Source organism: Macrobrachium rosenbergii, chromosome 13 (assembly GCF_040412425.1).
Source record: "Macrobrachium rosenbergii isolate ZJJX-2024 chromosome 13, ASM4041242v1, whole genome shotgun sequence".
Classification (NCBI taxonomy): Eukaryota; Metazoa; Arthropoda; class Malacostraca; order Decapoda; family Palaemonidae; genus Macrobrachium; species Macrobrachium rosenbergii.
In genome coordinates, this window is record NC_089753.1 from 47,978,956 (window position 1) to 48,001,928 (window position 22,973).

The 22,973-nt window shown below is 37.8% G+C and overlaps 1 protein-coding gene across 2 annotated transcripts in view; it reads right to left on the minus strand.

The window, feature by feature from the left end:
* Positions 1-22,973, minus strand: part of LOC136845279 (coactosin-like protein) — an 85,930-nt gene that overhangs the window by 52,264 nt on the left and 10,693 nt on the right. Inside the window, exon 1 of one of the 2 annotated variants that reach the window (XM_067115428.1) lies at positions 14,070-14,689. The exons of the other annotated variant lie outside the window; for it this stretch is intronic. Within the exon in view, the coding sequence (XP_066971529.1) occupies positions 14,070-14,111 (42 nt within the window). The 5' untranslated portion in view covers positions 14,112-14,689. Of the gene's footprint in view, positions 1-14,069; positions 14,690-22,973 lie in introns of those variants that run through there. 2 annotated transcript variants of the gene reach the window in all.

Consider the following 22,973-nt stretch of genomic DNA (forward strand, 5'->3'; position numbering starts at 1 on the left):
TTACCTAGCAACGGGACCTACAGCTTATTGTGGAATCCGAACCACATTATACCGAGAAATGAATTTCTATCACCAGAAATAAATTCCTCTCATTCTTCACTGGCCGGCCGGAGACTCGAACTCGGGCCTAGCAGAGCGCTATCGAGAACTCTACCGTCTCGTCCAAAGAGGAATTATGCAAACAAATTAGTAATAAGAATGTTTACTCACAGTAATGTCTTAGTAAATAAAAAAAAAAACTTTAAACTCGACTATATTATAGTAGACTCCAGCCCATACAAGTATCAGCAATATTCGTACGTAATTACCAACAAAGGAGTCAGTTCTCTGACAAAGTACTGCCTCCCTCATCCCACGACATAGGGCATTGTTGGTTCAAATCTAGGACAAGGGCATACTCGGTTCACCCAGCTGTGGACACATTTATCAACTATTTTTTCCGTCTCCAATAAAGCCATAAAAATATATATATATATATATATATATATATATATATAATATATATATATATATATATATATATATATATATATATCTAATTATATGTATTTATAAAGATGTATAATTATATATATATATATATAATTATATATATATAGTGTGTGTGTGTATAAGAGAGAGAGAGAGAGAGAGAGAGAGAGAGAGAGAGAGAGAGAGAGAGAGAGAGAGAGAGAGATACTCACAAACCGGATTTAAAAATATTTCAATACCACAAAAGAGAACCTACAATATCCCCCCCTCCCCCCGCCACACACACACACACAATCCTCATTAAACGATAAAGATCATCATAACAAAATCTTAGAATTAAGAAAAATTACCAGGTAGACGAAACCAAAAATGACCCGTCTTATAAAGAGAGAGAGAGAGAGAGAGAGAGAGAGAGAGAGAGAGAGAGAGAGAGAGAGAGAGAGAGAGGTCTGTACGTTACAGGAGAAATTATACCAGGCATTGTGCAAAAAATTATACCAGATAAATGGAAACAGAGAGAGAGAGAGAGAGAGAGAGAGAGAGAGAGAGAGAGAGAGAGAGAGAGAAACGTTTAGAATTTTCTCTAAACAAACGGAAATCAAATTATTCAGTAAAAACCATTACATTTATCCAGGAATCTGTGAGAGAGAGAGAGAGAGAGAGAGAGAGAGAGAGAGAGAGAGAGAGAGAGAGAGAGAGAGAGATCACGTTGCATGACAGTTGCAAAAGTAATTACGGTTAATCTGATGAAAATCACCGTCATAAAGAAGAATTATTCCACGAAGCCTCAAGGAACTTCCTCGGGAGGTATCAAAGGAAACTCCTTCATGTCTCTGACCATCCCTTGGCAAAGCTGACCTGCCGAGAAATTTGACCCAGCGACAAAGAGACGAACCGATTTCTAATAATATTCATAGCTATTTGAACTATTTGATACATGAATAACACAGGCATGTATTGGAATTGGAGCATAAAACTTAGGACAATGGCCAAGTAAGCGCTGGGACCTATGAGATCATTCAGCGCTGAAAAGGTCATTGAGAGTAAAAAGATTTGAAAGGTGTAACAGGAGGAAAACCTCGCAGCTGCACTATGAGACAGATGTTAAGAGAGGGTGGAAAGTACAATGGAAGAAAGAGAATATGAACGGGAGTGCAGTAAAAGGAATGAAAAGGACTGTAGCCAGGGGCCGAAGGGACGCTGTAAAGAATCTTAATTAATGCCTACAGTACACTGCGTGAGGTGAACTGACGGCACTAAACCCCTTCGGAGACCAAGGCATGTAGAAGAAATATGCAAATACAAATATGAAAAACAAAAACATACTCTCTGCTTGTCCAGTGTTTCTGAAAATATCTCGGTTAGGTCTACGCTGAGTGAAAAAGATAGTCCTACAATAGGATCTACCCTTGTATTATCTGACAGTCCTGAAACTTATCTGCATACTGTAGGCCTATAAGGTTGTCTCCTTTATACCATTTGTGAATCCTGTATCAGTGTTCTTGAATCAACTCGAGTTTTCTTTAGGCTTATAAAACTATATAGAATTAAGAAACTCCTATGGTGCCATTAATTCAGTACTACACAGTAATTTCCGAGTGTTCTCCTTTATACTGTACCTCCTTCCATATTCCCTTTTTTCCATCTTACATTCCTCAACCCTCTCCTAACAATTGTTTCACAGTGTTACTGCGAGGCTTTCCTCCTGTTACACCTTTAAAATCATTTTACTCTCAATTTCCCTTTCAGCGCTGAATGGCCTCATAGGTCCCAGATCTTGGCCTTTGGCCTAAATTTTAATTTCATTCCATGCCCAAGTATACTATTTGAAAACTGAATTCATCTAATGTCTTTTTATCTTGGACTTTTCAATTTTTATATTATACAGAATATTCTTCTTTCATGTTTGTAAAAACATCCCAATTATCTTGGTCTCTCTTCCAATTTCGATTTGCTGCAATTCCATCTTCAGTCTACTAGCTCGTTTTTACCTGTATTTCTTTGGACATCGCTCCCGAGAGATTTTTTGGGAGCCAGTCACCTACACTCTCTCGTCCCCAGGTACACGTTAAGACTCTACACATCTTTCCATCACCTACAAATACATCATGAAAATTGTGAACTCCCGAGTCAGCCAATTTGATTACAGAGCCATACAAATCTAACTTCCAGAATACAGAAGTCTCTCCTTCCTCTGTACTTCCATAATGACTAAAGTTGTGTTGGCCAGAGTTAACCATTTTGATTAGATACGGTAGTCATACAAATCTAGCTTCCCCTTTCGTAAGTCTCTCCTTCCCCTTACTTCCAGAATCACTAAACACCAAAAATGTCTATGAAACTTTCTAGTGTAGTGGCTGAGGTGGACTTAGGCTACTTCAGCAGCCATAAGTAACTTCAAAACCAAACCAATATACAATACAAAATATAATACAATGAAATCAAACCTTCCTTCCTTCCAATCAAAACCAGTATTGATTGACCGATCGATATCAGTATAAACTGGCGTCGCCGAAGCGAATCCATTCTCACTTGCCAAATCACGAACCATTACTGGTCAGGTCAGTGACTTTCAGTAACAAGAATCATTCTTACAAATCCGTTCTCATGACATTTGGGGCTCTCTAAGTGGGCGTCGCCCAGTGTTTAACAAGAAAAACAATATTCAGAAGCTTGCAACAACCAGTAAGGAATGGAATACTGAATTCAGGCCGAAGGCCAAGCGCTCGGACCTTTGAGGTCATTCTGCAGTGAAAGGGAAATTGGGAGTAAAATGATTTTAAAGGTTTAACAGGAGGAAAACCTCACAGTTGCACTATGAAACAACTGTTTGGAGAGGGTTAAGGAAAGTAAGATGGAAGAAAGAGAATATGAAAGGGGTTGCAGCTAGGGGTCGAAGCAATGTAACTCACGTGAAACCTTTGAATTGAAAGGATACCTAAAAGACGGTATTAAGAAGTCGAATTAAAAGGTTGACGGACACTCAGGTCATTGTATGTCTTGGTAAGTAAGCTAGGTGCTTGCACTAAAATGGCTTTTTGGTTTGAACTAAAACAAGGAAACAATATAATTTTGCTGTCCGGATTTTTCGTAATGAAGTAAGTAGACTTAAAATGTAAAATTAACCAATTAACAGCAGTGGCAATGCAAATCATACTATATAGCATAATTAACTTCCTTGTAAGACAAAACATTTACGTTACACATTCTAGAAAAAATGACAAATTTTATTTATTTTTACCTTTTACTTTAAAAACGATTTTAAAACTCCGTATAGAGCTCAGAGCAAGCTGCTACGGTATAAAAAAAAATCACTTTGAAAAAGTTATCACTACCAGCTGGAGTAATAGGATCGCATCAACTCGATCACACTGAAAAATTTAACCTTAGTTTCTGATACTTCATTTGCTTACGTTATATTCCATTTTACTTCACTGCATAATTTTACACTAAAACACATTCTCTATACCACAAGATCACTTATACTACGGTCCTGCTTTTAGATGTTATGGAATTCATCGTGTTAAAATAAATAAATAAATAAATTTAAAATATTCACCAGTAACAAACTGTCTTCCATCTAAGCCCCGCCCCCTTCCCTGACAATGGGCATGCAAGGGCTGGCTAGTCTTGCATCACCATCATTTCAATTAAGAAATTATTCACTTCAAAAGAAATGTTTTGTGCCTGCGTGCGTGCGTGTGAGCGCGCCCGTGGGCGTATAAACACGACTCTCATCCTCCCATTGCAATTTAAATGCATCTTTCACAGGGACATTGGTCTAGTCTCGTCACTGGGGAACTCGAAAGCAATTTTAAAAAATGACAATTTCGATGGAAAACTTACAACCTGAGTTAGTACATTTAAAACTGAAAAATAAAATTGCCAAAAGAGGAATATTACATGATGAAATTATAAACAAGTTTGAAATTATAACACAAGTAGGCTCATGTCAAATATAAAGAAATATTCAAACGCGAACTCAGATCTAGGTAGAAAGCTCCTGAACTAGACCTATAAAAACATATTTACCCTTATTTCTTAAACTCGTACTGAACCAACCAAACCATACCCCATCCCCCCCACCCTTTAAATCGTCCAACTTACCAACCCCCGACAATCAACTCGGGTCTGCCGGTGTCCAAAAGTAGTCACGCTAATAGCAACTCTCATGCCCCATTTCCTGATTAAGGGACCACAGACTTTAGCCCATTCCTCCCCTTTCCGAGGCCCCTCTCTTTCCTTCTACACGAGCGTTGCCGAGGTTCTGACTAACCTAACAATGTTATAAGTTTCTTTTGGACGAGATTTAATATTGAACATAACTAACCAGCTATTTTAATTAACCTGGAAGAAACAGAAAAGAAGTTATAGCAACGAGGGTGCGATTAACAAAACATGAATTTAATTCAGTGGATCAATTTCATGAAGAATCATCTTTCTACACAAGCGTTGCCAAGGCTCAGACTAACCTAACAATATCGTAAGTTTCTTTTTGACGTGATTTAATATTAAACAAAACTATCCAGCTATTTTCACTGCCCCGGAAGAAATAGCAAAGTTAAAGTACCGAAGGTACAGTTAACAAAACATGAGTCTAGTTGTGTGGATCACTCTCATGAAGAATCCTCTTGTTTTCTAAAGAAGTGTTTTCGAGGTTCAAAATAGGCTTACAATATCATACGCCTGTTTTTGACGTGATTTAACATTAAACAAAACTATCCAGCCACTTTCACTAGCCCGGAAGAAACAGAAATCAAATAAAAACGAAGCAACGGTCGACAAAACATGAGTCTAGTTCTTCGGATCAATCTCAAGAGAAGAGAAACTCCAGGTCAGTGACATACTTTTCGCCCCAGTTGGGGCTTGATTGTAAGTATTGCATTAAGAACTGTCGTGTTTTGCTCTTTCTTTTCTCCGAATACACCTGCGTGTTTCTTTTTTTTTTTTTCTTCCACAGTGGCGTGTTCGTCCATTCCTCTGAAGAAGTACTGCTGAGGTGAAATTATAGGTCTAGCTTAGACCACGTGCGTGTTTGGTCTATGGATTCCAGTTCCTTATTCACAGGGGTCTGAAGTCCAAGCTGAGGATAGTACTAGATATTGTTTTCTTCGCTCCGTTGAATAAATAAATGATTTTAAAACTGACTTCTTACTTTCCCATTAATTATATATATATATATATATATATATATATATATATATATATATATATATATATATATATATATATTAGTTATACTTGCAAGCACAGAAAATGCTTGTTGTATGTATCTTCTAGGATCCGAGAGACTACTAAATAATATTCGTTTATAAATTACTTTGTCTCGTTATTTTGTAAGTTATTTTCCACTAAGAAAGGCAAAAATTCATCACAGCTTGGAAATAACATGTCAGACAGAACTTTATGAACATCCCATCTAAATCATTCGTGGGAAAACAAACCTAATTCAGTTTAGGTTTTAACTTAAACAAAACCGTTGTTCTTGAGTCTACAGATTTGTTCCAATATGTATCAGCCTGTAAGCATGTATAATGAAATTGTTCTCGGCAGAGGGAATCAAGACCACTCCTGGTTGCAGTAAAATAAACAATTAACAAATCTAACCAAATGCTGCCAACCAATATAGCTTTTATTCTAGACCTCCATTGCTACCAAGTACGAATTATGTAAATTACAAATGTTAAATGTGACTCGTAATTTCGTCTAAATGAAATAGAACCGAATAAAAAGCTTAAATAAAAAACCGTAATTAATTTGACTGCAAGTTCCCGCCCTACAATAATATTCAACCCTTTTTTATTGAATTTTAATGACCCCGTGAATTAATTTTTCAAACCACATCCGTCTGGTGTTGTTCCTCTCTCTCTCTCTCTCTCTCTCTCTCAGTAGACCATCTTTTCTCGTGTAGTTTTAATACAACACGTCTCCTGTTATTCGCTAAAGGGTGGCAAGCTACATAAATGAATAACATGGTCTAGGTCTAATCAGATTCTTTCTCTCTCTCTCAATAGACCATGTTTTCTCGAGTAGTTTTAATACAACACGTCCTGTTATTCGCCAAAGAGTGGCGAGCCACATAAATAAGCAACATGGTCTACAGTAGGTCTAATCACATTCACCAACTATTTTGACAGCAATGTAAGTCATCTGCGCATGCGCAAGACCCAAAGTTAATGAAATCTCGTACAAGACGAAGGCATTGTCTGGAAGTCTGTCTAAATGAGTCAGCCATTCAACCATTCATCTCGTTTAGCATGGCATCCGAGTTATTGGTACGCATTAATTGTGACTGAACACCTGCGTGGACTGATTTTATATCTGTCTGAACAATGGGTGCTCTGCCCTACATTTGTTTCCAAGTTTGTTTGCGAATGACTCTTCTATAATTGTAATCTAATTTCCTTTGCTCTCTCTCTCTCTCTCTCTCTCTCTCTCTCTCTCTCTCTCTCTCTCTCTCTCTCTCTCTCTCTCTATATATATATATATATATATATATATATATATATATATATATATATATGAATATAAGAAGGCCCATAAAACACTATTTAAACGTTGAAACCATTTGTATATATACCATTGTAACTTTCCACCTGTCCATATTCTACCAGTGAACAGGGGCACAGAAGCTAGTGCCCGGAATATATGGTTTCAACGTTTAAATAGTGTTTTATGGGCCTTCTTATATTCATATTACACTGTAGTATTACAGGAAAAGACATTCATATATATATATATATATATATATATATATATATATATATATATATGTGTGTGTGTGTGTGTGTGTGTGTGTGTGTGTGTTTGCATGTTTACATATATTCACATGTGCACGTGCATGTACATACATACGCACAACACATGTATATACATTATATTATATATACATATATATAGTATATAATTTCTTCTCGAAACTAAACTCAAAGCCTATTTTACCCAACGAAATGAAAAAAGCTTGGTACAACATCAAAATTACTATGAATAGTTTTTTCTACTATGCAATCAATTACGTCAATTACTATTCCTTCTCTCTCAAGTATAAAATACAAAACTCTACATTAAATAAAATCCTATTGATTACGAAATTCAACTTTAAATAAAACAATACGACAAGCGAAGTCTGATTCATTCCACCTGGCGGCCAATGGCGGAACTACCGCAAACAACAAGGAATGGGTGACCAATTCATTTCTTCCGCTAATTTAATCTCGATTCTCGGAACTGGGTGAGCAGCATATTGACAATTCCTTCTCTCGTCCTCTTCAATATGAAGACAGTCCTTGTTTTAACCTTAATAGAATGCGTACAGTCACAACTGTCCGTTCAAAATGACAGTTAATGACAGTCAGTTTGAAAGTGAGACAAACGAACGATTGTAGTTCATGGGGTATTCAAGGTTGGGTTTTGTACATAGGCGTCGCGGGAGTATGGTCAGTGACGAAGGGAATATACCGCAATTACACACACACACACAATGTATATATATATATATATATATATATATATATATATATATATATATATATACACACACACACACACATTTACATGTATATATACATACATTTACATATATATACAATATATATATATACATTTACATATATATACATACACACCTATTATTATACATAAAACTTTCTCTATACTCTACTGACATTACCTAAGGTAAATATAATTTTTTACTCTTGCGTCTAAACTGATATTTAAAAAAATTATCTCATTCCATTCACGTATAAAACACAAGAATAAAACAGAAACTTCCCTTTACGAAAAAAAACAAGGCCAACGAACGGCCATAAATTTATTACATAACTAAAAAAAACCGGAAACATTATGTAGTAAATCGTACGTTGAACATTTTCTCCGCCACCCCGCCCCCCCCCGCGTCACTGGTTGGAGAAAACACCCTTTCAAATGGTAGACTAATATATATTAAAGTCTTGTATCAGACTTTTAACTCGGTGAGAGAGAGAGAGTTTTCGATTACAACAACTGCATTATATACATAAAATAATCACCATAATCCCGTAATAATCGTCTGTATGTGCGTGTGTTTGTCTTATGACAGAGAGAGAGAGAGAGAATGAATTTCTCCTCAAATGTAGGTTTAAGGCAAGGCACAGAAACCTGTTTCCAAAACCTACCTTTCTCATACCCTGCTTATCAGAAATCTCTCTCTCTCTCTCTCTCTCTCTCTCTCTCTCTCTCTCTCTCAGCGCAGAGGAGAAAGCAGAGATTCCTGGGATTTCCAAGTTTTCCATTTCAATGTAAATAAAATAAGCAGAATATTACAAATTAACCAATGCCTACCTATATATATATATATATATATTTATTTATATATATATATATATATATATATATATATATATATATATATATATATATATATATATAGATATTTAACACACCTATTTACTATATATACACCCTCTCTCTCTCCCCCCAACCTCTTCCACACTCAGACTCTTAAAAGCTTACCCAGGAAATACTTGAACAAATACACACCTATACACATCTCAACTGTATCCCCAATATCACGTATCATACACGTAAACGATTTTGTTGACGTAGCTTGTATTGGATTCCAAAGCCATTTTAAACTCTCGAGAGTAATTCTAGTAAGTGTTTATTGGATGTTTCAAATGGCTAAGTGGAAAGTCAAGGTTTGCTTTTCCTCTCTTTGCTGAAATAGATCACCCTCTTTCTATTTTAAGTAATCCTAGTGGTATAGTATGCACTAAATAAGACCACGAAATCGATCTCACGAGGGTCAGTTCCCAAAATACGAAACTCTTATGTTTCTCTTGGTCTAAGAATTGTATTGGGGTAACCTGATGGTTGATCGATATAGGCCTATATCATTTTGGCATGCTCGAATCACTAACTCAAAGGCCTATGTAAGACAAGGAGCCAAACGTATTGGATAAACCAACTTGTAATTAGAAAGCAACCAGCGAGTGATGTGATAATGATAATGATAAAGATGATGATGAGCTTGCTGACGAACGGTTGACGTTGTCAACAGTTTAATCCCTTAAGTAGGTAGAGAAAGGCAACATGACCTACAGTATTTTGAGCCTAGCAGCTGACGACAGGAAGATTGTGGACATATGTAAAAGATATTTTTCATCTTATTGATGGTGGGAAATTCATGGCTAACCTAGGAGAGAGATTATGTATGTTAATCAATTAATAAGAAGAAACTAATTATGATCAGGCTTCGCGACAATAAAGAGTAACATAGGCCTAAGCGAGAAAATTCTGAACATTTTTCTAATTTTAAAATTAATAAAATTGAGAAAAGCCCATTTGAAATTATGAATATTTAACGAATCGTCATATGAAACTCTCTTTTATTTCTCAACATTATTCGAAAAAAAAAACTGTTCATACCAATTATCAAAGATAACCACCAACGTTCATCGGTAATAAACCTGTATTACATAAGAACTTTCGCAATAGCTCTGAGCACTTGTAGTGAGGAGCTAAACAAGAGTAAAACAAAAAAAAAAAACAAGGAAACTTATAAAAACTCTAAAGGTCAACCTTTAAAACCACAGTCGTCTGATCAACACAAAAGTCTTACGTGAGTTCAGTGAATTGTAAATAAAAACTAGACCTTGACAAATTTATTTCTTCTAAGCCTTCCTGTACCGGATACGGATTGGCAATGCACTTTTTTTTATGGTAGGCTAAAGATCTTATATATTTACTCTGGATTTACGCTATCGCCTATCTTAATAAACGGCTGACTGCTAAATCGGGTATACCAACCGGTTCTGGCTGGTTGCTGAAAAAAAAATGTTGCTCTTGTAGCAGAGAGAGAGAGAGAGAGAGAGAGAGAGAGAGAGAGAGAGAGAGAGAGAGAGAGAGAGAGAGAGAGGCATTCACAGAATCACCTCAAAGGAGCTCAAGAGCTGATAATTGCCCAGCAGATGATTGGTCAGATGTACCAGGATATAGGTGTGTGAGACAAGCTTGTTTTAAAAACTTTTCCCAATTACCGAAAGAAAATACTTGAATGTGTCATTTACATTGAGATCAATATTAATATCAGTATTAAGAGCATTTATACTAATATCAACAGTGTTCTGAGATGGTCTAGTCATTTCCACATCGTCAAAACTAGACCTAAACTCCGCCTCCAGTATCAAATATAACTCATTTCTTGCTGAAATGCCAACTGCATTCTTTTTCCTTGCTTCGGAACATTCACTTTCGTGCTGTTTTAAATCCTTAAAGTGGTTTTCGTCTTCGCACACTAACGCCGACTCTCAAAATCAAGATAAGGCACGTACCAATCGCCTCTACTCAACAGGTTGTACCAACAAGGCCAGGTGATCTTTGCACACCTGTGCCATTCGGCTTCAAATCGACCCCCGTTGATGATTGCGTTACTACTAAGCTTATTGGAGAACAGTTGCACAAGGACATTCTCCACATTAAAACTGTTCTTAAATGTTGTTAAAAAATGCCAAAGGCTACACGAAATGCAACATTAAAACTGAACTTCTAAGCAAAAACAAAATTTGAAAACAACGCCCTACTTCGTCAACGAACTTCTCTCTCATTCGTTATCATCAGACGGGAACAGAATGTTACTGATTTTTATGACACTTTTTTTATTACGGTTTGGTACTAAACTTCATTTCCTGAAAGTAAAGCCGGATACGGCCAATTTAGCAGAAATGTTTAACCTACCTGAGCCGGCCACAACCCTTTCCCTACAGAAGGGTTCGAAAGAGCTGTCAATCATTAATGGGTGGGCGACTCGACTCGTGTACCCGAAAGTTATAAAGTCACATAATTCCTTCAAAATTAAGGAGGGTAGATATACGGAGAGAGGAGAGAGAGAGAGAGAGAGAGAGAGAGAGAGAGAGGAAACAAGATAGGCTAACAAATGAACTTGACACCTTTGCGCAGGTGTTGACTTGCGCATATTGCCTATCTGAGTCAGCTAACTCAGGCATATACAGGTAAGGCAAACAATTCACAACTGACTAAGCACAAACCCAATTATGGAGAAGTTTAGATACAATGAACAACAAAGATAAAAATTCAGTTTCATTAAAATGCAAAACCTCCACATTGTAATATGAGACTGTACCACTTAATGCCAATAAAAACCCAGGTTTACAGGTTAAAATTACTTATTATAAATTCTATATATATATATATATATATATATATATATATATATATATATATATATATATATACACAATTATGCATATTGGAAATCAGAAAAACTGATATTTCGAGACATCTAACTTTTAGCGTAATGGGCACCATAGACCAATGGCTATGCAGTGTAACACTACTCACAGGGCAACGTACAGGGAACAAACGCAAATACAAAAGATACATTACATTCTTTGTTTTGGATTCGCTCCGGTTAAAATCCACCCCTACCATTCCCCCTACATCAATGAAGGTGACCCTTGGGAATGGACACATGCATGCACACACACAGACACGCACACACACACACAAACCTTTTATGAGAGAGAATTATGTTTCATGCTTCGGTTAACAGCATAGCCATGCCCTACCGATGTGATTTCCGAACAGTCATGAACGCTGAAACTATAACTATATATATATATATATATATATATATATATATATATATATATATATATATATATATATATATATATATGTATGTGTGTGTGTGTGTGTGTGTGTGTGTGTAGACGGATAAAACCTCCACCCACGTATTGCACTCAAACCCATAGAGAATTTCATAAAAGCAAAGACAAAATATACGAAACAAAAAACTAATATCAGCCTAAAGGCTGTTGAAGATGAACCAAATCGCCAACGAAATTAAAAAACAAAACAGAACGAATCTTTAAAGCCCTTGGTTCGAATATTAACTGCAAGGTTCAAACGAACAAGACCGGCAAAAATCGGCTTAATCATGCTGGAAACATCGAGCTACCACCTTCGGGCAATGAAAGCCATCCATGCCTGTGCCACGGCGAGCCGCTAGCTTTCTATAAAAATCTCTCTCTCTCTCTCTCTCTCTCTCTCTCACTGTGTGTGTGTGTGTGTGTGTGTGTGTGGATACTATCCCAATGAGTCATCGAGGACTGTGAGCACTAGTACTAGTACCACTCCCTCCCACTTCATACATTATTCAATCCGAGAAAGCTACTCACTCGCGCTGAAGGGAACAGTAAATATATGGAGGCTTCTGAAAATTGCATACACCCATTTCGTATATAAGCCATGTGGATTACAGTGATTTTACCTAACGTAAGGTACTGCCTGGACGGGAAATTCACTTTTTTTTTTTTTGTTATTTCTGGAGGGTAAAAGGCGTTAGCTTCAGAAATTCCTCCACATTCGCCCAAATCGATACGTGATGACTAACTTTCCCCCCGTAGCCCCCTAAACATCTCTTCTCCTCCCCCCCCCCCACCTCCCTATCCTCTGTCTTCCATTCATCTCATGGAATGACTCAGTACTAAATTATGGTGTTCCTTCTTTCTTTGATCCGGCGCTGGTTTGAAATGCATTATTCATTTTTCCTTCACGCTAACGTTTTTGTGTGTAATATCTCTATGACCGAAGTCACTTTCTTTCATTAGAAATATATATTCACGAGAACTTACTTTTCAAGACTTGAAAATAGAAATAAAATGTGCTTAAGAATAGTACCATAGCCTATCTGTAAATCGAAGCATTCTAAAGTGTTTTCGTAATCAAAATTAAATATTTACATCACGATTTGAAAAAATGCTTACGTACCATGAAAGACAAAAACAAATATGTTAAAGAAAAGGGATCTAGTACATCTGAAATCTTTGTTAATAAAATGTGGGCCAAACGGTAAAATGATGAAACCATTACTCCTGTGGCTTGGCTCAGGAAGAAAAAATTGTCCAACAACGGAGAATTGTTTATAGTTCACTGCCTTTACAATGAACTGTTCGAATCAATGTTCTGTTTAAGGAATCATGACAAAATGCTACTGTCGTATTTTCTTTACCACTAAACGCAAGAAAATATATTTTATTAGCAAAAATCACCCCTAATCACCAACATTGGTAAAAATGGCAGACTAATTCTATCATGGTGAACTTTTACGACTACATAATTACCTACGTTAAGTTCCTTTATGTCACGAGATACATTGACGTTGCAAGTAACGACACTAATCTCGAGTGCATTTGAACGCTAATAATCTATACGTGGTTCAAATTCCCCTTGAATCAGAATTTACCATTACACATTTTACTCCACACGCACATCAACTTGGTAACCCCAAGCGGATAAATGGGGATGGAAGGTGACTAAGTGCTCGAAGAAATCATGTAATTTAGCATAATTTCGCAAATAAATTGACATAGCCTAAATACCATTTGTGGCTTGAATAGGGGTTCGTAAAAGATTTAAGTGGTTGTACGAAAAATGTAACTGAATGCTTTAACGTAATGTTAACAGAATCTCGTGGCTTTCATGACGTTGACCAAGTTGGGTAAATAATAAAAGCACTTTTAAAGTTAGCCTAAAATTGACAATAGTTTTTTAAAAGTTAAATTGAACAAAAAGAGAAAACTTTCGAACTTGAATCTTACCTTTCGCACCACTTCTTCCTGCACTTGCACGTCGGCTGTCATCTCTGCGGTGTAGACAATTACAAAACAACTAAGCAAACTACTGTAGTTCCCACTCGAGATGGGTGTTCCTCCGGCCGACGAAAAAAATGGACAATCGATCTGACGGAAGGACACGCTAGCTAAAGTCCAAGTCCTTTTGGAAGCAACGCCAGTAGACGTATCAACGAAGTCTCTTATTCTCTTCTGGAGATCCTTTTAGACCAAATCACTTTACTGATATATCTCTTGCCTTGCTCTGGCGTCGCGTCTAGATCTCCGAGAAGAAGATGATGATGCTGCTGTTGTCACTTTAAGAAAACGCGCGCGCGGAAGGAGAGAGGGAGACGAGATTACGAGTCCGTTCCAAGGCGTCGACGAACCAACTGAACAAGTAGAAAAGTGGCGGCCACCACTCTCTGTCTCTACACTGATAGGCGAACAGGCTCATTCGACGTCGACTCTACCTACCTACCTACCTTCTCTCCCCTCCGATGGCGCCTACGTAAGGCCCCTCCCCCAGTTCCCCGTCGCACCCCTCCTCTATAAGCAGCACAAGTCTCGCCTTCGCCTTCGCCCTCGCCCTCGCCCTCGCCCTCCCCTCCCCTTTCCATTATTATGAGTACATCTGCTCTCTCTCTCTCTCTCTCTCTCTCTCTCTCTCTCTCTCTCTCTCTCTCTCTCTCTCTCTTATAACAAAATTCATAGAAATTGTCTTGGTCTTCGTCTCTGTTACAGAGACAGAAAAACTCTCTCTCTCTCTCTCTCTCTCTCTCTCTCTCGTAGTGAGGGCGTTTTTCTAATCATCTCTCCATAGTTTCGCCAGAAATCACATTTTAGGGAATCTTTCGCATTTGGGAGATCGACCTAAGAAACCAAAGAACCAAAACTAACATTTCGTGGAGTTACTCCACTTTCATCCATCACCTGAGTTTAATTAATCACCACTCCTGGAAATCACCGTTGCAGGCTAAATCTGATGGGGCCACTGCCTCAAATAACGGACTTGTGGTACGCCCACGCCATGACACTTTCGCCCGAGTCAACAAAGGGCAGTAACTTTTAGGCTGATGCTTTTCTTTTTTTAAGAATCTGGCAGTAACTTGCAGCCATACTTAAGCTGATTTTTTTTTTTTTTTTTACGAATCTGACATAAATTTAACGTTTCTGTTATCAGGAATACAACTAGATTTACACCTGACAACCGACTCAATTTCTGGAAAAGTTATTACACGACAAACTTCAGTCCAACACACTGTGATTGAAATTTTGAGAACAGTTCAGTTAGGGTACCTCATTTAAACTTACGTTCTATTTTATTTGGATCATCATGGCTTCCTTTGTTTTCTTCTCTTAATCACTTCCTTGTTCTTCTCTTAATCACTTCCTTGTTAATGTAAAATAAATGCCTTCGTCCATATTGTTTAAGTCGCTAAGTGACCACCGTTCTCGACATAGGCCTATAATGAAACTGACACTTCGTATTCCCATTAGTACGACACTATTCGCTCTATCAATCAACTTATAATCGTCATGAACATTATCAGCTATTGTCTGCGCACTCTAGGTCAAAGACCTTTCGTGACCTACCCCTGGTCAAGTACATGATATCTTTTCCTAATTCTCTCTCTCTCTCTCTCTCTCTCTCTCTCTCTCTCTCTCTCTGTGTGTGTGTGTGTGTGTGTGTGTGTGTGTGTGTGTGTGTGTGTGTGTGTGTGTCACTGTCTCCCTCTCTCTCGGTCTAAATTTATGGCCCTGTCGATGGAATTCAATTTTCATTAGCCGAATTGTCTTCCTGTTCTGTCTGTGCTGTGCAGTCCGCTCTCTCTCTCTCTCTCTCTCTCTCTCTCTCTCTCTCTCTCTCTCTCTCTCTCATATTGGATAAATGTTCATTTGGAATCCATTCAATACCAACTGATACAATTGCATGATTGTTGTGAATCTTAATTAAATTTTTACAGTTGCAATGAAACGCCATTATTTCTTATTTTGTTATATAACTTCAAATAATAAAAAATGGTTTATTAACTGTGTAAGTAACAAGTGCTTCCACATACGTCAAGCTGCCAATTATTTAGCTATTTCTTAATAAAGATTGTTTATACAATATATAGTCTTCTTCCAAGGGGTATCGTGACACATCTGGAGAGAGTAGGTTAGTTTTTATTTTGTTAGTCACATTCGAACATGGTTCTAGGCTACGGCAAATCAATTTTTAACGCAAGGCAAGGCAGCCTGAAGAAACCAATTTTTGGGGGGAAAGTCGTGTTTTTCTAAATATTAAATAAATGAATAAATCATTCTTTCACTTACCTTATTTTATGGAATTCGGTGGTAGAACCTAACCTTAGACATACAGTTGAGAAACTCAGAACTTAACACAAAATGGTCAAATTCATTCGTAACGCAAATTCCTCGCAAATTAGCCATCAACATCCTAATCCCTTTCCTAGGAAAAGTTTGGTATCCTTCGACTACTGCTTGGGGAGGTCTTTCAAAATGAAGAACAGAAAAATGGCCTGAGCTAAGCATGACACGGTTGTCATTTCCTGAATATAGTGGTAAGGTTCCTGGACCTGACAGGTTGAATATACTGCGAGAGACAACTGGCAACTGCAGCATTTAAATGTCAACAGGAGAATGAAGGATTCGAACGAAGGTCCATAGTCATGCAGATCAATTTTAGTTTTCTGTAAAAGAAAACTATTGTGCCGGCTTTGTCTGTCCGTCCCCACTTTTTCTGTCCGTCCTCAGATCTTAAAAATTATTGGGGCTAGAGGGGTGCAAATTGGTACGTTGATCATCCACCCTCCAATCATCAAACACACCAAATTGCAGCCCTCTAGCCTCAGCAGTTTTATTTTATTTAAGGTTAAAGTTAGCCATAACCGTGCGTCTGGCAACGATATAGGACAGACTACCACCGGGCCGTGGTTAGTTTCATGAGCCGCTGTTCATACAACATTATACAGAGACCACCGAAAGATAGATATATTTTCAGTGGGCGTGATTATACGCTGTACAGAAAACTTGATTGCGCCGAAGAAACTTCTGCGCATTTTTCACTAAGTTCTCAATGGAAAGCGAAGTATAGGAAATAGTTATAGTAGGAAGGGTAAACCTTTGCAACGGCTCTTAATTAGTGTGATCAAATGACTGGGAAGCTGCTTCCATAATATCCTGGCAATTAGTCTTTGGTTGCAACGCCAAATAAATGCTGTTAAGATTAACTCTCTCTCTCTCTCTCTCTCTCTCTCTCTCTCTCTCTCTCTCTCTCTCTCTCTCTCTCTATCTCTGCTACATCCTGCCCTTTCAGAGTCGGCTTAGCCAGCTGCCTCTCGTGTGTTGGCTTCAGCACTCAACTTGATTGATGGTTCTTCCGTTGGTGGGCGGCTAACTGTCCGCCGTTAACCGTTGCTAAAGCCAGTTCCTTATTTTTTTCCTCCTATAGAATAATAGCAAGAAAATGGAGTCAACAACTGGCAGGGGGATTATTTAACTTAACAGAGTTGCCTCTTCATTGTCTTCCAAGAACTCTAGGGCTGCAATGAAACCCGCATGGTCTAGGGTTTTTGAATAGGTCGGAATGCAAAAAGGGCAATGAGTTTGCCGGGAGAACTGGGCTAAAAAAAAGTTAGTTAGCCAATTATGAAGTGTCACAATTAGACGCAAGATAGACTTGCACATAGCTAAAACAGAAACATGCACCATTGTTGTTATATGGTATTAATTAATTTTACTTTATTCTGTGGTTTTAAAACATCAAAAAGCTTTAGAAACAAGTAGCTTGCTTCTCTCTCTCTCTCTCTCTCTCTCTCTCTCTCTCTCTCTCTCTCTCTCTCTCTCTCTCTCTCTCTCTCAGTGGCCTATACTCTCTACCCTAACCAGAACAACATTTTTTAAAGTTAAGTCATATTTAGATAGCCTAACATACGAGCCTAGTTAAAATGCACCAGTTATCTCCAGGAACCAAATATGGGTACAATTCCAACACTGTCTGGAATCTTGCATCCAACTGCAAAATCAGATTTAACATCACTGGACTCGGTAACTACGGCGTCCAAATCCACATAAGGGGAATGCCTAGACGAGGTAATACCCCAACCGAGGACGAATGGAACCAGTCCATAGGTCCTTCTCTCTGGTTGCCTACCATAGTTGGAAAATTAAAATGCTACAGACCCAGGCCCCAACAGGGAAAGCAGCCGAGTATGATAAAGGAAATAGAAAAATTAAAAGTAAATTATAAAAGAAAACTGAAAAAAGCAAACAAATATATTAAATAGCAAAGTATAATAAAATAAGACAAACTTTAGAGTGAGACTCACGTCAGCTTGTCCAGCAAAAACCATTTGCACCAAGTTTGATTTTCTCAAGTTCCAGCAATTAATCTAAAGAATAGGCGGATTATTCCATACTTTAGACGCAACAGAAATAAAACTTCTAATAACAGAGAGGTATTAAACCTCACAAAGGAAAATGCAAGACTTTCAGTATGAAATGCACATCTAGTCCTATATGGTGGAAGGTAGACAGTAGTCTGGAAGATGATCAGAAATGTCTTTTACAGCATGTAGAATGCACTATAAGGTCAGCTTCACGGGATAAAACAAATAAAATAGAGAACAGCTATGAAAGATTTAATGATGCCAGTGATGATGAGTCAAACACAAGATCAGGCTGCTCAATATACGGTTCATGTTTGCAGCTCGCGCTGTTGTGTCACTGTGTAAACACTGAGTGACACTTGCAAACACATGAGGCACATTCCTTACGTGTTCTGTCTGAAACGCGATACCCTAGATAAATCTCTCTCTCTCTCTCGCTCTCTCTCTCCACACACACACACACATTTCTATCTTTAATGGACCTAAATCTGTTTGTTTTTGATGCTTGCTTATTTGTTTGAACGCAAGAAATTCTATCCATCTGTCTAGGTGTTTAAGACGTGTGTTCTTGATATATTACACACACAAATGTAGGTTTCATTTAGGCTTATACATATAATTCGTTTGTCTTAAAACAAAGTGATTCTATTAAAACTAAAAGAATTTATTGCAAATCAATTGCGAACTCATGATTTGGAGCACAACGCCCGTCCATATTTACGTTAGGCTGATGATGCTAGGTTTGAACGCAACCTTCACTTCTCAGTGGGCTCATTTAAAAACTGTTTTCGTCGATTTTTAATGAAAATTGCTATTCCTTCAGTCATTTATTTTATATTTTATTTTATATTTCTGCGAGATGAACTGCCCAAATGTCTATAGACCCATAGCCCTGAAAAGCAGGCCTGCGTTAGATGGTACTGCGCCACATGGAAGTAAGACTAATTCAAATTCTCAAACAACATTGCTGTGTCAAAAGCCACGAGACCAGCAGAGGGATACAAAAAGTAAAACGAACATCATGTGCAAGTATCCACTGAGAGAGAGAGAGAGAGAGAGAGAGAGAGAGAGAGAGAGAGAGAGAGAGAGAGAGACTTACATTGTCCTTGCATGACCTACAGAAAGCTCATCGCAGCTAACTCTCTCTCTCTCTCTCTCTCTCTCTCTCTCTCTCTCTCTCTCTGTGTGTGTGTGTGTGTGTGTGGAACTTTCCCTCACGTATTCTGACGTACTCACCTCCCTTTACCATCAACCCTCCTAAACTTCTCCATGTTCCTACCCATGGTCTACCTTTCCTTTTCCTTTCCTTTTCCTCCTCTCTCTCTCACTCTCTCTCTCTCTCTCTCTCTCTCTCTCTCTCTCTCTCTCTTTCACTCAAAATCCAAGTAACCTTAGCGAGAAACGCTTCGATAATGGATAATATCGGAACATGTGCGAGCATCTCTTATTTCACAAGATGTCCTCATGGTTTCTCTCGCTCGCCCGGCGTCATGTGACACATCAGCTGTCTTCGATGTTTATCTGGAGTCTCTCTTTGGTGCTTTGGTGGGTTTATGGGCAAAACGGCAGCCATTAGGGATCTATAATTAGAATTAAAAGTTGATGGGGATTTCTGTATTCCCTGTAGCGAAAGACGACACGCCTCATCAAGGCTAAAAATGAAAAAATCAAATGTTCAAGCATTCAGTTAGTCTCGCTATCTTGAGGGCTATCTTGAGGGGCTCTCTCTCTCTCTCTCTCTCTCTCTCTCTCTCTCTCTCTCTCTCTCTCTCTCTCGTGGAGACACCGCCTCAACTCTTCTCATTTACTTTATCATAAAACCTCTTTCATGTCTCAGATTAACCGGGGTCATTTGCAACATTTTTTTTTAAGTCTTGAGCACTTCTGCTCTTTCTATCACTTTCCCTAGGTTGAAATTCCAATAATTTCAAATGTCAGTCTTCTCTGTTCTGTTTCATTTGCATGACATAGCCATTTGCACGCTATCTGCAGCAACGTTTGTCTTTTATAAACAATCTCTCCAAAAAGGACGAAGGGAAACCGGGAAAATTGTACGAGTCGCATCACCTGACCTGAATACGGGTTTCTCTTGGGAAGGTTACAGTGTTACCTCAGAACACCTGGAAGAAACAAATGCCTTTTAAATACTTCCTGACTTTTTTCAGTAAACATGACCTCAGAAATTGATAAAACAGCGTTGAGACGTAAAGAAATAAACAAAGATGGATGCCAAGTGAAGAAATTAAGCCCAAATACCTTCTACGAAGAAGTAGACACTAGATCTATAGACAAACGAAATAGGTCAGTGTCGTGCCAAGGGTGGCTCACGCTATGGTGTATTTTCCAATCACGCCACCGCCATTTCGATACCATATGTATATCATTTTATACGCCTGGTTATGGGTCGGGAATGATTTTATGGTAGTTGAGAAAACAGGAATGAAAATGGGCAACAGAAACAGATTCTACTGCAGGTAGCAACCAGGTTCTTTATCAGAATCGTAATTATCACTTAACTTTTGTTTCGTGTTACAGTAAGTTATTGTATGGTCATTTAATACCTGAGGCCTACAAGCTATCAACCAGGTTTTAACTTTAATTTTCACTTCACTTCCTTGTTTATTTCCAAAGGACTTTCTATCAGCTTTCATTTAACTCATCATCCGTTTAATTTGAAAACACTTAACTATAGCACTGAATTTAATTTAGTATAATAATCAGTCTGCTAAAAGTCTTGCTATTTTCTTACTGATATGACACACTGTTCTCAAACTCGGAATGTTCAAACTCCAGCTTTATACGCTGCTATGACAAAGATTTCAAACTCTGACCCTTCAAACCTACTTTTGTGCCACAATGATAATATCAAAGACTATTTCAGACAGTATTTTCAAACACCTACTTTTAAACGAACACAACGCAGACTACCAGTAGTTCAAACTCAGCACTGTTAGAATTCTTCCCATTCTCTCCTTACCTAAAATATAATGCTTCAAACTTTGCAATGTTGAAACTCTTTCTTTTTATTAGGATCCAAAAGATTGTTAAAAGTTTGATACAAAAACTTACACTACCCTCTCAAGCTGTTAACAGAGTCTGCCTTGAGATTATTTCCTAAATATCAAAGTTTACGAAGATGTAAATAAGTAAATTAGGCCTATATAGATGTTTAAGTAAACAAGCAACTCCTTCGAAAGACGGGGCCAAGATCACATGGAGAAATAGCACCAATCCTTTTAAGGATGAACTGAACTTCGTGAAACTAAACTGACATAATGCGGCTTTATCGCCACCATAAAGATTAGACCTATGTAGCAACTCTCATATCCACTAGTTCGATTGCTGGTTGCTTTCGAAACAGCTGAACTGATATGTTGTTTATTACTCATTCTCAGGAAACAACAATAGTGTTGTTCGATAAGGCGGAACATATCCTTTTGGGGATGAACTGGACATCGTGAAACTAAGCTAATAAGATTCGTCTTTATCACCATCATACAGATTAGACCTACATATCAACTCTGACCTCTACTGGTTCAATTGCTCGAAGCTTTCGAACCAGATTAACGAAAAGCTGTTTTTTAGTCTCATTACTGTATAAGGAAACAACAATAATGTTGCTTAGGGCAATGCTCTGTTGTTGGTGTGTCACTTAGAAACCTAGAAATCCTTTAGACCTAGGCATATCACTTAGAAACCTAGAAATCCTTTAGTCCTAGGCATATCACTTAGAAACCTCGAAATAATTTAAAACTCGGCATTTAAGTGGAAACCATCTCGGAAGGCTCATGAAGATGAGGTTATTGGCTTAAAATCTTTACAAGACATAAAATGCGATTCAATACAAAACAAAATGAAATGGCGAAACAGACTATTTGCGAGACCACTTAAGGTCTTTATTCCAAAACGTCTCGAAGAAATTAACAGGATATCCGTTACAAAAACAATATATTAGCATTTCGTGGCCGTGGAAAAAACAGGAAACACTGACAATCCGGTTAAATAAAAACGGAATGAAACCGAGCCCGCTCTAGAGACTCATATCCGGTTAAGATAGGAAAAAGAAGGAAATCTGTTATCATCAGACTTTTAACTTATTACTTAATTCTGTTTAGGAACTGTAAGCGTTTTAAAAACCTTTGCTTTACTTAATAGATTTCAAGCTGGGAAAAATTCGTGGAACCAAGGTTAACAGTTTTAACAGCCTTTGCTTTCCTTAATAGATTTCACACTGGGAAAAATTCGTGGAACCAAGACGGATTGGATGACTTTCGAAAGAGTAAAATGAAGAGAGAGAGAGAGAGAGAGAGAGAGAGAGAGAGAGAGAGAGAGAGAGAGAGAGAGAGATTTTGCGTGCTATATGCAATTAGTGGCGTAGGGAAATTGGTGTTTGAACAGGTAACGGTATCCAAAAATATCTTGACTTCTTACGAAAATAATAAACAGGGAGAATTCTATATCTATATTAACAAAACGATTATGATGTCTACCGTATCAA